Source organism: Carcharodon carcharias, chromosome 12 (genome assembly GCF_017639515.1).
Source record: "Carcharodon carcharias isolate sCarCar2 chromosome 12, sCarCar2.pri, whole genome shotgun sequence".
NCBI lineage: Eukaryota > Metazoa > Chordata > Chondrichthyes > Lamniformes > Lamnidae > Carcharodon > Carcharodon carcharias.
In genome coordinates, this window is record NC_054478.1 from 12,840,265 (window position 1) to 12,859,572 (window position 19,308).

General features: G+C 48.1%; 1 protein-coding gene across 1 annotated transcript in view; it reads right to left on the minus strand.

Annotated features, from left to right (window-relative positions):
• Nucleotides 1-19,308, minus strand: part of LOC121285066 (1-phosphatidylinositol 4,5-bisphosphate phosphodiesterase delta-4-like) — a 97,588-nt gene that overhangs the window by 3,568 nt on the left and 74,712 nt on the right. The window contains exon 14 of the mRNA XM_041201191.1: nt 667-816. Within this exon, the coding sequence (XP_041057125.1) occupies nt 667-816 (150 nt within the window). The remainder of the gene's footprint in view (nt 1-666; nt 817-19,308) is intronic.

Below are 19,308 nucleotides of genomic sequence, written 5' to 3' on the forward strand. Positions count from 1 at the left end.
GCAAGGCATTGGTGAGACCACGTCTGGAATACTGGGGACAGTTTTGGTCCCCTTACTTGAGAAAGGCTATACTTGCATTGGAAGCAGTTCAGAGAAGGTTCACTCGGCTGATTCCCGGGATGAAGGGTTTTGTCTTATGAGGGGAGGTTGAGCAGGTTGGGCCTGTACTCGTTGGAGTTTAGAAGAATGAGAGGTGATCTTATTGAAAGTTTTAAGACTCTGAGGAGGCTTGACAAGGTGGATACTGAGAGGATGTTTCCTGTCATGGGAGAACTAGATGGCACAGTTTAAAATAAGGGGTCTCCCATTTAATTCGGAGATGAGGAGGAATTTCTTCTCTCAGAGGGTCACTTTTCCATGGAATTCTCTTCCCCAGAGAGCAGTGGAGGCTGGGTCATTGAATATATTCAAGGCTGAGTTAGATAGGCTTTGATCAACATGGGAATCAAAGGTTATGGGGAGCAGGCGACAGCGGAGTTAAGGCCACAAACAGATCAGCCATCATCTTATTGAATGGCAGAGCAGGCTCAATGGGCTGAATGGCCTCCTCCTGCTCCTGTTCCTAATGATTTCATTATCTTATGATCTTATGTGACGGTGAAATGCAGAATAGAAATGGGATGTTTTTTTTTACATCAGTCCGGAGTAAATAGGTGGATATCTCACCTTCCTTGATCGTGGTGAATGGTAACGTATACTGACCCACAAAATCATTCTTCGAAGTCAAGTCATAATCCTCAACCACAAATCGTACAAGAGCCAGGTCAGGGACATGAACAATGAAACTCAGAGTCTCGTACCACACGGGGTTAAAACCTGTGACAACAGCAAAATAAAAGATGTTGACCACTCGGGTGAGAGCTGACACAACTTAGAATCTTACAGCACAGGAGCAGGCCATTCAGCCCATTTGTACCTGTGCTGTAACAGCGATCCAATTAGTCCCAATCCCCTTTGCCTCCTTGCCCTACTCTCTATCCCCACATTCCTACAAATGTTATTCTTTTACAAACATAAATCCAAATCCTTTTTGCTACTGGGAATACCAGGCATAAATCACTCGGCATTCAGGCTCACACTCACCCACACAGTCACACTCACTCTCACAGTCACACTCACCCACACAGTCACACTCACCCACACAGTCACACACAGTCACACTCACCCACACAGTCACACTCACTCTCACACTCACACTCACCCACACAGTCACACTCACCCACACAGTCACACACAGTCACACTCACCCACACAGTCACACTCACTCTCACAGTCACACTCACTCTCACAGTCACACTCACCCACACAGTCACACTCACCCACACAGTCACACTCACTCTCACAGTCACACTCACCCACACAGTCACACTCACCCACACAGTCACACTCACTCTCACAGTCACACTCACCCACACAGTCACACTCACCCACACAGTCACACTCACTCTCACAGTCACACTCACCCACACAGTCACACTCACTCTCACAGTCACACTCACTCTCACAGTCACACTCACCCACACAGTCACACTCACCCACACAGACACACTCACCCACACAGTCACACACAGACACACTCACTCTCACAGTCACACTCACTCACACAGTCACACTCACTCTCACAGTCACACTCAGACACACTCACTCTCACAGTCACACTCACCCACACAGTCACACTCACCCACACAGTCACACTCACTCTCACATTCACACTCACTCTCACACTCACACACACAGTCACACTCACCCACACAGTCACACTGACTCTCACAGTCACACTCACTCTCACAGTCACACTCACTCACACAGTCACACTCACTCTCACAGTTACACTCAGACACACTCACTCTCACAGTCACACTCAGACACACTCACTCACACAGTCACACTCAGACACACTCACTCACATGGTCACACTCAGACACACTCACTCACACAGTCACACTCGGACACACTCACTCTCACAGTCACACTCAGACACACTCACTCACACAGTCACACTCAGACACACTCACTCAGGCAGTCACACTCAGACACACTCACTCTCACAGTCACACTCAGACACACTCACTCAGACAGTCACACTCAGACACACTCACTCTCACAGTCACACTCAGACACACTCACTCATACAGTCACACTCAGACACACTCACTCACATAGTCACAGTCAGACATACTCACCCACACAGTCACACACTCACTCTCACAGTCATACTCAGACACACTCACTCTCACAGTCACACTCAGACACACTCACTCACATGGTCACACTCAGACACACTCACTCAGTCACACTCAGACACACTCACTCACACAGTCATACTCAGACACACTCACTCACAGTCACAGTCAGACACACTGACTCTCACAGTCACACTCAGACACACTCACCCCACAGTCACACTCAGACACACTCACTCACATGGTCACACTCAGACACACACACCCACACAGTCACACTCACTCAGACAGTCATACTCAGACACACTCACTCAGACAGTCACACTCAGACACACTCACTCAGACAGTCACACTCAGACACACTCACTCACAGTCACAGTCAGACACACTGACTCTCACAGTCACACTCAGACACACTCACCCCACAGTCACACTCAGACACACTCACTCACATGGTCACACTCAGACACACTCACTCACACAGTCACACTCAGACACACTCACCCACACAGTCACACTCAGACACACTCACTCAGACAGTCATACTCAGACACACTCACTAAGACAGTCACACTCAGACACACTCACTCACATAGTCACAGTCAGTCACACTCACTCTCACAGTCACACTCACAGTCACACTCACCCACACAGTCACACTCACCCACATAGTCACACTCACTCTCACAGTCACACTCACTCTCACAGTCACACTCACCCACACAGTCACACTCACTCACACAGTCACACTCACTCTCACAGTCACACTCACCCACACAGACACACTCACCCACACAGTCACACTCACTCTCACGGTCACACTCACCCACATGGTCACACTCACCCACATGGTCACACTCACCCACACGGTCACACTCACCCACACAGACACACTCACCCACACAGTCACACACAGACACACTCACTCTCACAGTCACACTCACTCACACAGTCACACTCACTCTCACAGTCACACTCAGACACACTCACTCTCACAGTCACACTCACCCACACAGTCACACTCACCCACACAGTCACACTCACTCTCACATTCACACTCACTCTCACACTCACACACACAGTCACACTCACCCACACAGTCACACTGACTCTCACAGTCACACTCACTCTCACAGTCACACTCACTCACACAGTCACACTCACTCTCACAGTTACACTCAGACACACTCACTCTCACAGTCACACTCAGACACACTCACTCACACAGTCACACTCAGACACACTCACTCACATGGTCACACTCAGACACACTCACTCACACAGTCACACTCGGACACACTCACTCTCACAGTCACACTCAGACACACTCACTCACACAGTCACACTCAGACACACTCACTCAGGCAGTCACACTCAGACACACTCACTCTCACAGTCACACTCAGACACACTCACTCAGACAGTCACACTCAGACACACTCACTCTCACAGTCACACTCAGACACACTCACTCATACAGTCACACTCAGACACACTCACTCACATAGTCACACTCAGACACACTCACTCAGACAGTCACACTCAGACACACTCACTCAGACAGTCACACTCAGACACACTCACTCACATAGTCACAGTCAGACATACTCACCCACACAGTCACACACTCACTCTCACAGTCATACTCAGACACACTCACTCTCACAGTCACACTCAGACACACTCACTCACATGGTCACACTCAGACACACTCACTCAGTCACACTCAGACACACTCACTCACACAGTCATACTCAGACACACTCACTCACAGTCACAGTCAGACACACTGACTCTCACAGTCACACTCAGACACACTCACCCCACAGTCACACTCAGACACACTCACTCACATGGTCACACTCAGACACACACACCCACACAGTCACACTCACTCAGACAGTCATACTCAGACACACTCACTCAGACAGTCACACTCAGACACACTCACTCAGACAGTCACACTCAGACACACTCACTCACAGTCACAGTCAGACACACTGACTCTCACAGTCACACTCAGACACACTCACCCCACAGTCACACTCAGACACACTCACTCACATGGTCACACTCAGACACACTCACTCACACAGTCACACTCAGACACACTCACCCACACAGTCACACTCAGACACACTCACTCAGACAGTCATACTCAGACACACTCACTAAGACAGTCACACTCAGACACACTCACTCACATAGTCACAGTCAGTCACACTCACCCACACAGTCACACTCACCCACATAGTCACACTCACTCTCACAGTCACACTCACTCTCACAGTCACACTCACCCACACAGTCACACTCACTCACACAGTCACACTCACTCTCACAGTCACACTCACCCACACAGACACACTCACCCACACAGTCACACTCACTCTCATGGTCACACTCACCCACATGGTCACACTCACCCACATGGTCACACTCACCCACACGGTCACACTCACCCACACAGACACACTCACCCACACAGTCACACACAGACACACTCACTCTCACAGTCACACTCACTCACACAGTCACACTCACTCTCACAGTCACGCTCACCCACACGGTCACACTCACCCACACAGTCACACTCACCCACACAGTCACACTCACTCTCACAGTCACACTCACCCACACAGTCACACTCACCCACACAGACACACTCACCCACACAGTCACACACAGACACACTCACTCTCACAGTCACACTCACTCACACAGTCACACTCAGACACACTCACTCAGACAGTCATACTCAGACACACTCACTCAGTCACACTCAGACACACTCACTCACATAGTCACAGTCAGTCACACTCACTCTCACAGTCACTCTCACACTCACCCACATGGTCACACTCACCCACATGGTCACACTCACCCACACGGTCACACTCACCCACACAGACACACTCACCCACACAGTCACACACAGACACACTCACTCTCACAGTCACACTCACCCACACAGTCACACTCACCCACATAGTCACACTCACTCTCACAGTCACACTCACTCTCACAGTCACACTCACCCACACAGTCACACTCACTCACACAGTCACACTCACTCTCACAGTCACACTCACCCACACAGACACACTCACCCACACAGTCACACTCACTCTCACGGTCACACTCACCCACATGGTCACACTCACCCACACGGTCACACTCACCCACACGGTCACACTCACCCACACAGACACACTCACCCACACAGTCACACACAGACACACTCACTCTCACAGTCACACTCACTCACACAGTCACACTCACTCTCACAGTCACGCTCACCCACACGGTCACACTCACCCACACAGTCACACTCACCCACACAGTCACACTCACTCTCACAGTCACACTCACCCACACAGTCACACTCACCCACACAGACACACTCACCCACACAGTCACACACAGACACACTCACTCTCACAGTCACACTCACTCACACAGTCATACTCACTCTCACAGTCACACTCAGACACACTCACTCTCACAGTCACACTCACCCACACAGTCACACTCACCCCACAGTCACACTCAGACACACTCACTCACATGGTCACACTCAGACACACTCACTCACACAGTCACACTCAGACACACTCACCCACACAGTCACACTCAGACCTACTCACTCAGACAGTCATACTCAGACACACTCACTCAGACAGTCACACTCAGACACACTCACTCACATAGTCACAGTCAGTCACACTCACTCTCACAGTCACACTCACAGTCACACTCACCCACACAGTCACACTCACCCACATAGTCACACTCACTCTCACAGTCACACTCACTCTCACAGTCACACTCACCCACACAGTCACACTCACTCACACAGTCACACTCACTCTCACAGTCACACTCACTCTCACAGACACACTCACCCACACAGTCACACTCACTCTCACAGTCACACTCACCCACACGGTCACAATCACTCTCACAGTCACACTCACCCACACAGTCACACTCACCCACACAGTCACACTCACCCACACAGACACACTCACCCACACAGTCACACACAGACACACTCACTCTCACAGTCACACTCACTCACACAGTCACACTCACTCTCACAGTCACGCTCACCCACACGGTCACACTCACTCTCACAGTCACACTCACCCACACAGTCACACTCACCCACACAGTCACACTCACTCTCACAGTCATACTCACCCACACAGTCACACTCACCCACACAGACACACTCACCCACACAGTTACACACAGACACACTCACTCTCACAGTCACACTCACTCACACAGTCACACTCACTCTCACAGTCACACTCAGACACACTCACTCTCACAGTCACACTCAGACACACAGTCACACTCACCCCACAGTCACACTCAGACAGACTCACTCACATGGTCACACTCAGACACACTCACTCACACAGTCACACTCAGACACACTCACCCACACAGTCACACTCAGACACACTCACTCAGACAGTCATACTCAGACACACTCACCCACACAGTCACACTCAGACACACTCACTCACATAGTCACAGTCAGTCACACTCACTCTCACAGTCACACTCACAGTCACACTCACTCTCACAGTCACACTCACCCACACAGTCACACTCACTCACACAGTCACACTCACTCTCACAGTCACACTCACTCTCACAGTCACACTCACCCACACAGACACACTCACCCACACAGTCACACTCACTCTCACAGTCACACTCACACACACGGTCACACTCACTCTCACAGTCACACTCACCCACACAGTCACACTCACCCACACAGTCACACACAGACACACTCACTCTCACAGTCACACTCACTCACAGTCACACTCACTCTCATAGTCACACTCACCCACACAGTCACACTCACCCACACAGTCACACTCACTCCCACAGTCACACTCACCCACACAGTCACACTGACTCTCACAGTCACACTCACTCTCACAGTCACACTCACTCACACAGTCACACTCACTCTCACAGTCACACTCAGACACACTCACTCTCACAGTCACACTCAGACCCACTCACTCAGGCAGTCACACTCAGACACACTCACTCAGGCAGTCACACTCAGACACACTCACTCTCACGGTCACACTCAGACACACTCACTCACACAGTCACACTCAGACACACTCACTCTCACAGTCACACTCAGACACACTCACTCATACAGTCACACTCAGACACACTCACTCACATAGTCACACTCAGACACACTCACTCAGTCACACTCAGACACACTCACTCACACAGTCACACTCAGACACACTCACTCACAGTCACAGTCAGACACACTGACTCTCACAGTCACACTCAGACACACTCACCCCACAGTCACACTCAGACACACTCACTCACATGGTCACACTCAGACACACAAACCCACACAGTCACACTCACTCAGACAGTCATACTCAGACACACTCACTCAGACAGTCACACTCAGACACACTCACCCACACAGTCACACTCACTCAGACAGTCACACTTAGACACACTCACTCAGACAGTCATACTCAGACACACTCACTCAGACAGTCACACTCAGACACACTCACTCACATAGTCACTGTCAGACACACTGACTCTCACAGTCACACTCAGACGCACTCACCCCACAGTCACACTCAGACACACTCACCCACACAGTCACACTCACTCAGACAGTCACACTTAGACACACTCACTCACACAGTCACACTCAGACACACTCACACACATAGTCACACTCAGACACACTCACCCACACAGTCACACTCAGACACACTCACTCACATAGTCACACTCAGACACACTCACCCACACAGTCACACTCAGTCACACTCACTCAGACAGTCATACTCAGACACACTCACTCAGACAGTCACACTCAGACACACTCACTCACATAGTCACAGTCAGACACACTGACTCTCACAGTCACACTCAGACACACTCACCCACACAGTCACACTCACTCAGACAGTCACACTTAGACACACTCACTCAGACAGACACACTCACTCACATAGTCACACTCAGACACACTCACCCACACAGTCACACTCAGACACACTCACTCACATAGTCACACTCCGACACACTCACCCACACAGTCACACTCAGACACACTCACTCAGACAGTCACACTCAGACACACTCACTCTCACAGAGACAATATAAAATAAGGGCTACAATTTTTAAGCCAGTGCAGGAGCAGAGGAACCTGGGTTTATATGTGCAAAGATCATTGAAGGTGGCAGGACAGCTGGAGAGAGCAGTTAATAAAGCATACAGTATCCTGGGCTTTATAAATAGGTGCATAGAGTACAAGAGCAAGGAGGTTATGCTGAATTTATTAAGATACTGGTTAGACCTCAGCTGGAATATTGTGTACAGTTCTGGGCGCCACATTATAGGAATGTGCAAGGGTACAGGGAAAAGCCAGGGCAATGGCACTAGGTCACAATGCTCATTTGGAAAGCGGGTACAATGGGCCAAATGGCCTCATTCTGCACCATAACAATTCTGTGATTCTATGTTCAGTCAGACTCAGACATATTCACACTCACTCTCACACACTCGGTCCCTCTCCCTCTTACATTCATTCTCTCTCACTCTCACACTCTCTCACTTCCTTTTTCATTCCCCTCTCACACTCTCACCATTCCTCTCACAGTCACACCTTTCTCTCTCACACTCTGCCTCTTTCACACTCTCTCACTCACTCTCACACTCACTCTCACTCTCACACCCTCTCACGTTCTCTCTCTCCCACTCCTCTGGCAAGTAACATTCACGCCGCACAAGTGTCAGGCAATGACCATCTCCAACAAGAGAGAATCAAACCATTGCTCCTTGACATTCAGTGGCATTATCAACACTAAATCCCCCACTATCAACATCCTGGGGTTACCATTGACCAGAAACTGAACTGGACTAGCCATATAAATACTGTGGCTACAAGAGCAGGTCAGAGGCTGGGAATCCTGCAGTGAGTAACTCACCTCCTGACTCCCCAAAGCCTGTCCACCATCTACAAGGCACAAGTCAGGAGTGTGATGGAATACTCCCCATTTGCCTGGATGAGTGCAGCTCCCACAACACTCAAGAAGCTTGACACCATCCAGGACAAAGCAGCCCCATTTGATTGCCACCAAATCCACAAACATTCACTCCCTCCACCACCGACGCACAGTAGCAGCAGTGTGTGTACCATCTACAAGATGCACTGCAGAATTCACCAAGGCTCCTTAGACAGCACCTTCCAAACCCATGACCACTACCATCTAGAAAGACAAGGGCAGCAGATAGATGGGAACACCACCACCTGGAAGTTCCCTTCCAAGTCACTCACCATCCTGACTTGGAAATATATCGCCGTTCCTTCACTGTCACTGGGTCAAAATCCTGGAACTTCCTTCCTAACAGTACTGTGGGTGTACCTACACCACATGGACTGTAGCGGTTCAAGAAGGCAGCTCACCACCACCTTCTCAAGGGGCAATTAGGGAAGGGCAAAAGATGCTGGCCCAGCCGGTGAAGACCATATCCCAAAAATGAATAAGAAAACCCTCACACACTCTCTCTCTCTCACTCATTCACACACACTCTCTCACACTATCACACACTCTCTCACACTCTCTAACACTATCACACACTATCACACACTATCACACACACTCTCACACTATCACACACTCTCTCACACTTTCACAAACTATCACACACTCTCTCACACTATCACACACTTTCTCACACTATGACACACTCTCTAACACTCTCTCACACTATCACACACTATCACACACTATCACACACACTCTCACACTCTCTCACACTATCACACACTCACACACTATCACACACTCTCTCACACTCTCTCACACTATCACACACTCTCTCACACTATCACACACTCTGTCGCAATATCACACACTATCATACACTATCACACACTCTCTCACACTATCACACACTCTCTAACACTCTCTCACACTATCACACACTATCACACACTATCACACACTCTCTCACGCTCTCTCACACTATCACACACTATCACACACTATCACACACTCTCTCACACTATCACACACTATCTCACACTCTCTCACACTATCACACACTCTGTCACAATATCACACACTATCGTACACTATCACACGCTCTCTCACACTATCACACACTCTCTCACACTCTCTAACACTCTCTCACACTATCACACACTATCACACACTATCACACACTCTCTCACGCTCTCTCACGCTATCACACACTCTCTCACACTCTCTAACACTATCACACACTATCACACACTATCACACACACTCTCACACTATCACACACTCTCTCACACTTTCACAAACTATCACACACTCTCTCACACTATCACACACTTTCTCACACTATGACACACTCTCTAACACTCTCTCACACTATCACACACTATCACACACTATCACACACTCTCTCACACTCTCTCACACTCTCTCACACTCTCTCACGCTATCACACACTGTCACACACTATCACACACTCTCTCACACTCTCTCACACTATCACACACTCTCTCACACTATCACACACTCTGTCACAATATCACACACTATCATACACTATCACACACTCTCTCACACTATCACACACTCTCTAACACTCTCTCACACTATCACACACTATCACACACTATCACACACTCTCTCACGCTCTCTCACACTATCACACACTATCACACACTATCACACACTCTCTCACACTATCACACACTATATCACACTCTCTCACACTATCACACACTCTGTCACAATATCACACACTATCATACACTATCACACACTCTCTCACACTATCACACACTCTCTCACACTATCACACACTCTCTAACACTCTCTCACACTATCACACACTATCACACACTATCACACACTCTCTCACGCTCTCTCACACTATCACACACTATCACACACTATCACACACTCTCTCACACTATCACACACTATCTCACACTCTCTCACACTATCACACACTCTCTCACACTATCACACACTCTCTCACACTCTCACACACAATCACACACTATCACACACTCTCTCACACTATCACACACTCTCACACTCTCTCACACACTATCACACACTATCACACACGCTCTCACATTATCACACACTCTCTCACACTATCACACACCCTCACACTCTCTCACACACTCTCTCACACTATCACACATGCTCTCACACTATCACACACCCTCACACTCTCTCACACACTCTCTCACACTATCACACATGCTCTCACACTATCACACACCCTCACACTCTCTCACACACTCTCTCACACTCTCTCACACTATCACACACTATCACACACTCTCTCACACTCGCTCACACTATCACGCACTATCTCACACTCTCTCACACTATCACACACTCTCTCACCCTATCACACACTCTCTCACACTATCACACTCTCTCACACTATCACACACTCTCACACATTATCACACACTCTCACACATTATCACACACTCTCTCACACTCTCTCACACTATCACACACTCTATCACACTCTCTCACACTATCACACACTATCACACACTCTCTCACACTCTCTCACACTATCACACACTCTCTCACACTATCACACACTCTGTCACAATATCACACACTATCATACACTATCACACACTCTCTCACACTATCACACACTCTCTAACACTCTCTCACACTATCACACACTATCACACACTATCACACACTCTCTCACGCTCTCTCACACTATCACACACTATCACACACTATCACACACTCTCTCACACTATCACACACTATATCACACTCTCTCACACTATCACACACTCTGTCACAATATCACACACTATCATACACTATCACACACTCTCTCACACTATCACACACTCTCTCACACTATCACACACTCTCTAACACTCTCTCACACTATCACACACTATCACACACTATCACACACTCTCTCACGCTCTCTCACACTATCACACACTATCACACACTATCACACACTCTCTCACACTATCACACACTATCTCACACTCTCTCACACTATCACACACTCTCTCACACTATCACACACTCTCTCACACTCTCACACACAATCACACACTATCACATACTCTCTCACACTATCACACACTCTCACACTCTCTCACACACTATCACACACTATCACACACGCTCTCACATTATCACACACTCTCTCACACTATCACACACCCTCACACTCTCTCACACACTCTCTCACACTATCACACATGCTCTCACACTATCACACACCCTCACACTCTCTCACACACTCTCTCACACTATCACACATGCTCTCACACTATCACACACCCTCACACTCTCTCACACACTCTCTCACACTCTCTCACACTATCACACACTATCACACACTCTCTCACACTCGCTCACACTATCACGCACTATCTCACACTCTCTCACACTATCACACACTCTCTCACCCTATCACACACTCTCTCACACTATCACACTCTCTCACACTATCACACACTCTCACACATTATCACACACTCTCACACATTATCACACACTCTCTCACACTCTCTCACACTATCACACACTCTATCACACTCTCTCACACTATCACACACTATCACACACTCTCTCACACTATCACACACTATCACACACTCTCTCACACTATCACACACTCTCACACTCTATCACACACTCTCTCACACTATCACACAATCTCTCACACTATCACACACTCTCACACTCTCTCACACTCTCTCACACACTATCACACACTATCACACATGCTCTCACACTATCACACACTCTCTCACACTATCACACACTCTCTCACACTCTCACACACAATCACACACTATCACACACTCTCTCACACTATCACACACTCTCACACTCTCTCACACACTATCACACACTATCACACACGCTCTCACATTATCACACACTCTCTCACACTCTCTCACACTATCACACACTCTCTCACACTATCACACACTATCTCACACTATCATACACCCTCACACTCTCTCACACACTCTCTCACACTCTCTCACACTCTCTCACACTCTCTCACACTATCACACACTATCACACACTCTCTCATACTATCACACACTCTCTCACACTATCACACACTCTCTCACACTCTCTCATACTATCACACACTCTCACACTCTCTCACACTCTCTCACACACTATCACACACTATCACACATGCTCTCACACTATCACACACTCTCTCACACTATCACACACTCTCACACTCTCTCAAACACTCTCTCACACTATCACACACTCTCTCACACTATCACACACTCTCTCACACTCTCTCACACTATCACACACTATCACACACTCTCTCACACTCTCGCACACTCTCTCACACTATCACACACTATCACACACTCTCTCACACTATCACACATTATCACACACTCTCTCACACTATCACACACTATCATACACTATCACACACTGTCTCACACTATCACACACTCTCTCACATTATGACACACTCTCTCACACTCTCTCACACTCTCTCACACTATCACACACTATCATACACTCTCTCACGCTCTTTCACACTATCACACACTATCACACACTATCACACACTCTCACACACTCTCTCACACTCTCTCACACTATCACACACTCTGTCACACTATCACACACTATCATACACTATCACACACTCTCTCACAATATCACACACTCTCTCACATTATCACACACTCTCTAACACTCTCTCACACTATCACACACTCTCTCACACTCTCACACACTATCACACACTATCACACACTCTCTCACACTCTCACACACTCTCTCACACTCTCTCACACTATCACACACTCTGTCACACTATCACACACTATCATACACTATCACACACTCTCTCACAATATCACACACTCTCTCACATTATCACACACTCTCTAACACTCTCTCACACTATCACACACTCTCGCACACTATCACACACTATCACACACTATCACACACTCTCTCACAACTATCACACACTATCTCACACTCTCACACTATCACACACTCTCTCACGCTCTCCCACACTCTCTCACACTCTCACACACAATCACACACTATCACACACTCTCTCACACTATCACACACTCTCACACTCTCTCACACACTATCACACACTATCACACACGCTCTCACATTATCACACACCCTCTCACACTCTCTCACACTCTCTCACACTCTCACACACTATCACACACTCTCTCACACTATCACACGCTATCACACACTCTCTCACACTATGACACACTCTCTCACACTCTCTCGCACTCTCTCACACTATCACACACTCTCTCACACTATCACAAACTCTCTTACACTCTCTCACACTATCACACACTATCACACACTATCACACACTCTCTCACACTCTCTCACACTCTCACACACTATCACACACTCTCACACACTATCACACACTCTCTCACACTATCACACACTCTCTCACACTCTCTCACACTATCACACACTCTCTCACACTCTCACATACTATCATACACTATCACACACTCCCTCACCCTATCACACACTATCACACACTCTCTCACATTATCACACACTCTCTCACACTATCACACACTCTCTCACACTCTCACACACTATCACACACACCCTCACACTATCACACACTCTCTCACACTCTCACACACTATCACACACTATCACACACTCTCTCACACTCTCACACACTCTCTCACACTCTCACACACTATCACACACTTTCCACACTATCACACACTCTCTCACACTATCACACACTCTCTCACACTGTCTCACACTATCACACACTCTCTCACACTATCACACACTATCACACACTCTCTCACACTGTCTCACACTATCACGCACTCTCTCACACTATCACACACTATCACGCACTCTCTCACACTATCACACACTATCACACACTATCATGCACTCTCTCACACTATCACGCACTCTCTCACACTATCACACACTATCACAAACTATCACGCACTATCACATACTATCACAAACTCACACTATCACACACTCTCACTCACACTTTCTCACACTTCACACTCAGTCTCATTCACGCACTCACACACTCTCACACACTCTCACACCCTCTCACACTCTCTCACAATCTCTCACACACTCTCACACACTCTCACATTCTCTCACACTCTCCCACTCTCTCACACTCTCTCACACCCTCTCACAATCTCTCACATACTCTTACACCCTCTCACACCCTCCGACACTCTCACACTCTCTCACACTCACAAACTCTATCAATCTCTCACACACTCTCTCACACTCTCACACTCTCGCACACACTCTATCACACTCGCACACACTCGCACACTCTCTCACACCCTTTCACACTCTCTCACACTCACTCACTCACTCACACACTCTCGCACACTCTATCACTCTCTCACACACTCTTACACACTCTCACACATTCTCACACACTCTCGCACACTCTATCACTCTCTCACACATTCACATTCTCTCACACTCACTCTCTCATTCTCTCACACACTCTCACACACTCACACACTCTCAATCTCTCACACACTCTCACACACTCTCAATCTCTCACACACTCAATCTCTCACACACTCACACACCCTCAATCTCTCACACTCTCAATCTCTCACACACTCACACACTCTCACGCACTCTCACACACTCTCACATGCTCACTCTCACACTATCACACACTTTCACACTCTTTCACTCTCTCTCACTCTCTCACACCCTCTCACACCCTCTCACACACTCTCACACACTCTCACAGTCTCTCACACTCTATCAATCTCTCACACACTCTCTCACACTCTCACACTCTCTCACACACTCTATCACACTCTATCACTCTCTCACACACTCTCACACTCTCTCACACACTCTCACACACTCGCACACTCTCTCACACCCTCTCACACTCTCTCACACTCTCTCACTCTCTCACACCCTCTCACACTCTCTCACACATTATCACGCACTCTCTCACACTATCACGCACTCTCACACACTATCACGCACTATCACACACTATCACACACTCTCTCACACTATCACACACTCTCTCTCACTCACACTCTCTCACACTTCACAGTCTCATTCACTCACTCACATTCTCTCACTCACTCTCTCTCTCACTCACTCACACTCTTGTGCATTCTCTCATATTCTCACACACTTACACTCTCTCTTTCAGTCTCACACACACTCTCACTCCCTTACACACTCTCTCTCACTCTCTCACATACTCACACTCTCTCACATTTCTCACAATCTCACACACTCTCCCATACTCTCTCCCACACTCACATTCTCACACACTCTCTCATTCTCTCACACTCACTCTCAAGAACTCTCATGCACTCTCACAATCTCACAACCTCTCCCATACTCTCTCACACACTCACATTCTCTCACACTCACTCTCTCATTCTCTCACACACTCTCACACACTCACACACTCTCAATCGCTCACACACTCTCACACACTCTCAATCTCTCACACACTCAATCTCTCACACACTCACACACCCTCAATCTCTCACACTCTCAATCTCTCACACACTCACACACTCTCACGCACTCTCACACACTCTCACACACTCTCACATGCTCACTCTCACACTATCTCACACTTTCTCATTCTCACACTCACCCTCACACTCTCTCACACACACACACTCTAACACACACTCTAACACACACTCTAACACACTCTCACTCGTTTACACTCTCACATACAATCTCACCCTCTCACAATCACATTCTGTCACATATCTCTCACACACTCTCACAGACTCTCACACTCTCACACACACACTCTCTCACACTCTCTCACACTCTCTCACACACTTTCTCACACTCACACACTCTCTCACACTCTCTCACACACTCTCTCACATTCTCTCACTCTCTCACACACTCTCACATACTCTATCACTCTCTCACACACTCTCACACACTCTATCACCCTCTCACACAATCTCACACTCACAATTTCACACTCTCTCTCACACTCTCTCTCACACACTGTCACATTCTCTCACACTATCACACACTTTCACACTCTTTCACTCTCTCTCACTCTCTCACACCCTCTCACACCCTCTCACACCCTCTCACACACTCTCACACACTCTCACATTCTCTCACACTCTCTCACACTCTCTCACACACTCTCACACACTCTCACACTCTCTCACACTCTCTCACTCTCTCACACTCTCTCACACCCTCTCACACTCTCTCACAATCTCTCACACACTCTCACACACTCTCACAGTCTCTCACACTCTCTCACTCTCTCACACACTCTCACACACTCTATCACACACTCTCACACCCTCTCACACCCTCTCACACCCTCCGACACTCTCACATACTCTCACACACTCTCACCCTCTCTCACACTCTCACACTCTCTCACACACTCGATCACACTCTATCACTCTCTCACACACTGTCACACCCTCTCACACCCTCTCACACCCTCTCACACCCTCTCACACACTCTCACACACTCGCACACACTGGCACACTCTCTCACACCCTCTCACACCCTCTCACACACACTCTCTCACATACTCTCGCACACTCTATCATTCTCTCACACTCTCACACCCTCTCACACTCTCTCACAATCTCTCACACACTCTCACACACTCTCACACACTCTCACACTCTCACACACTCTCACACACTCTCTCACACCCTCTCACACCCTCTCACACCCTCTCACACCCTCCCACACTCTCACACACTCTCACCCTCTCTCACACTCTCACACTCTCTCACACACTCTATCACTCTCTCACACACTCTCACACTCTCTCACACACTCACGCACACTCTCACACACTCGCACACATTCACACACACTCTTTCACACTCTCTCACACACGCTCACAAACTCTATCACTCTCTCACACACTCTCTCACACACTCCCTCACATACTCTCACACACTCTCACATACTCTCACACACTCTCACGCTCTCTCACACTCACCCACACACTCTATCACTCTTTCACACATTCTCTCACACTCTCACACACTCACACACTCTCACACTCTCTCACACACTCCCACACACTCTCACACACTCTCACATACTCTATCACTCTCTCACACTCTCTCACACACTCTATCACTCTCTCACACTCTCTCACAAACTCTCACACTCACAATTTCACACACTCTCTCACACACTCTCACACAATCTCACACTCATGATTTCACACACTCTCTCACACTCTATCACTCTCTCACACACTCTCACACACTCTATCACTCTCTCACACACTCTCACACACTCTATCACTCTCTCACACACTCTATCACTCTTTCACACATTCTCTCCACTCTCACACACTCTCAAACACTCTCACACACTCTATCACTCTCTCACACTCTCTCACACACTCTATCACTCTCTCACACTCTCCCACACACTCTCTCACACACTCTATCACTCTCTCACACTCTCACACACTCTATCACTCTCTCACACACACTCTCACACACTCTCACACAATCTCACACTCATGATTTCACGCACTCTTTCACACACTGTCACACACTCTATCACTCTCACAAACTCTCACACACTCTATCACTCACACACTCTCACACACTCTCACACTCTCTCACACACTCTATCACTCTCTTACACTCTCTCACACTCTCTCACACACTCTATCACTCTCCCACACACTCTCACACTCTCGCACACACTCTATCACTCTCTCACACTCTCTCACACTCTCTCACACTCTCTCACACACTCTATCACCCCCTCACACACTCTCACACTCTCTCACACACTCTATCACTCTCTCACACTCTCTCACACTCTATCACACTCTCTCACACTTTCTCACACACTCTATCACACTCTATCACACACTCTATCACTCTCTCACACACACTCTCACACAATCTCACACAATCTCACACTCACAATTTCACACTCTCTCTCACACACTGTCACATTCTCTCACACTCACTCTCTCACACCCTCTCACACATTCTGTCTTTCTCTCATTCTTTCT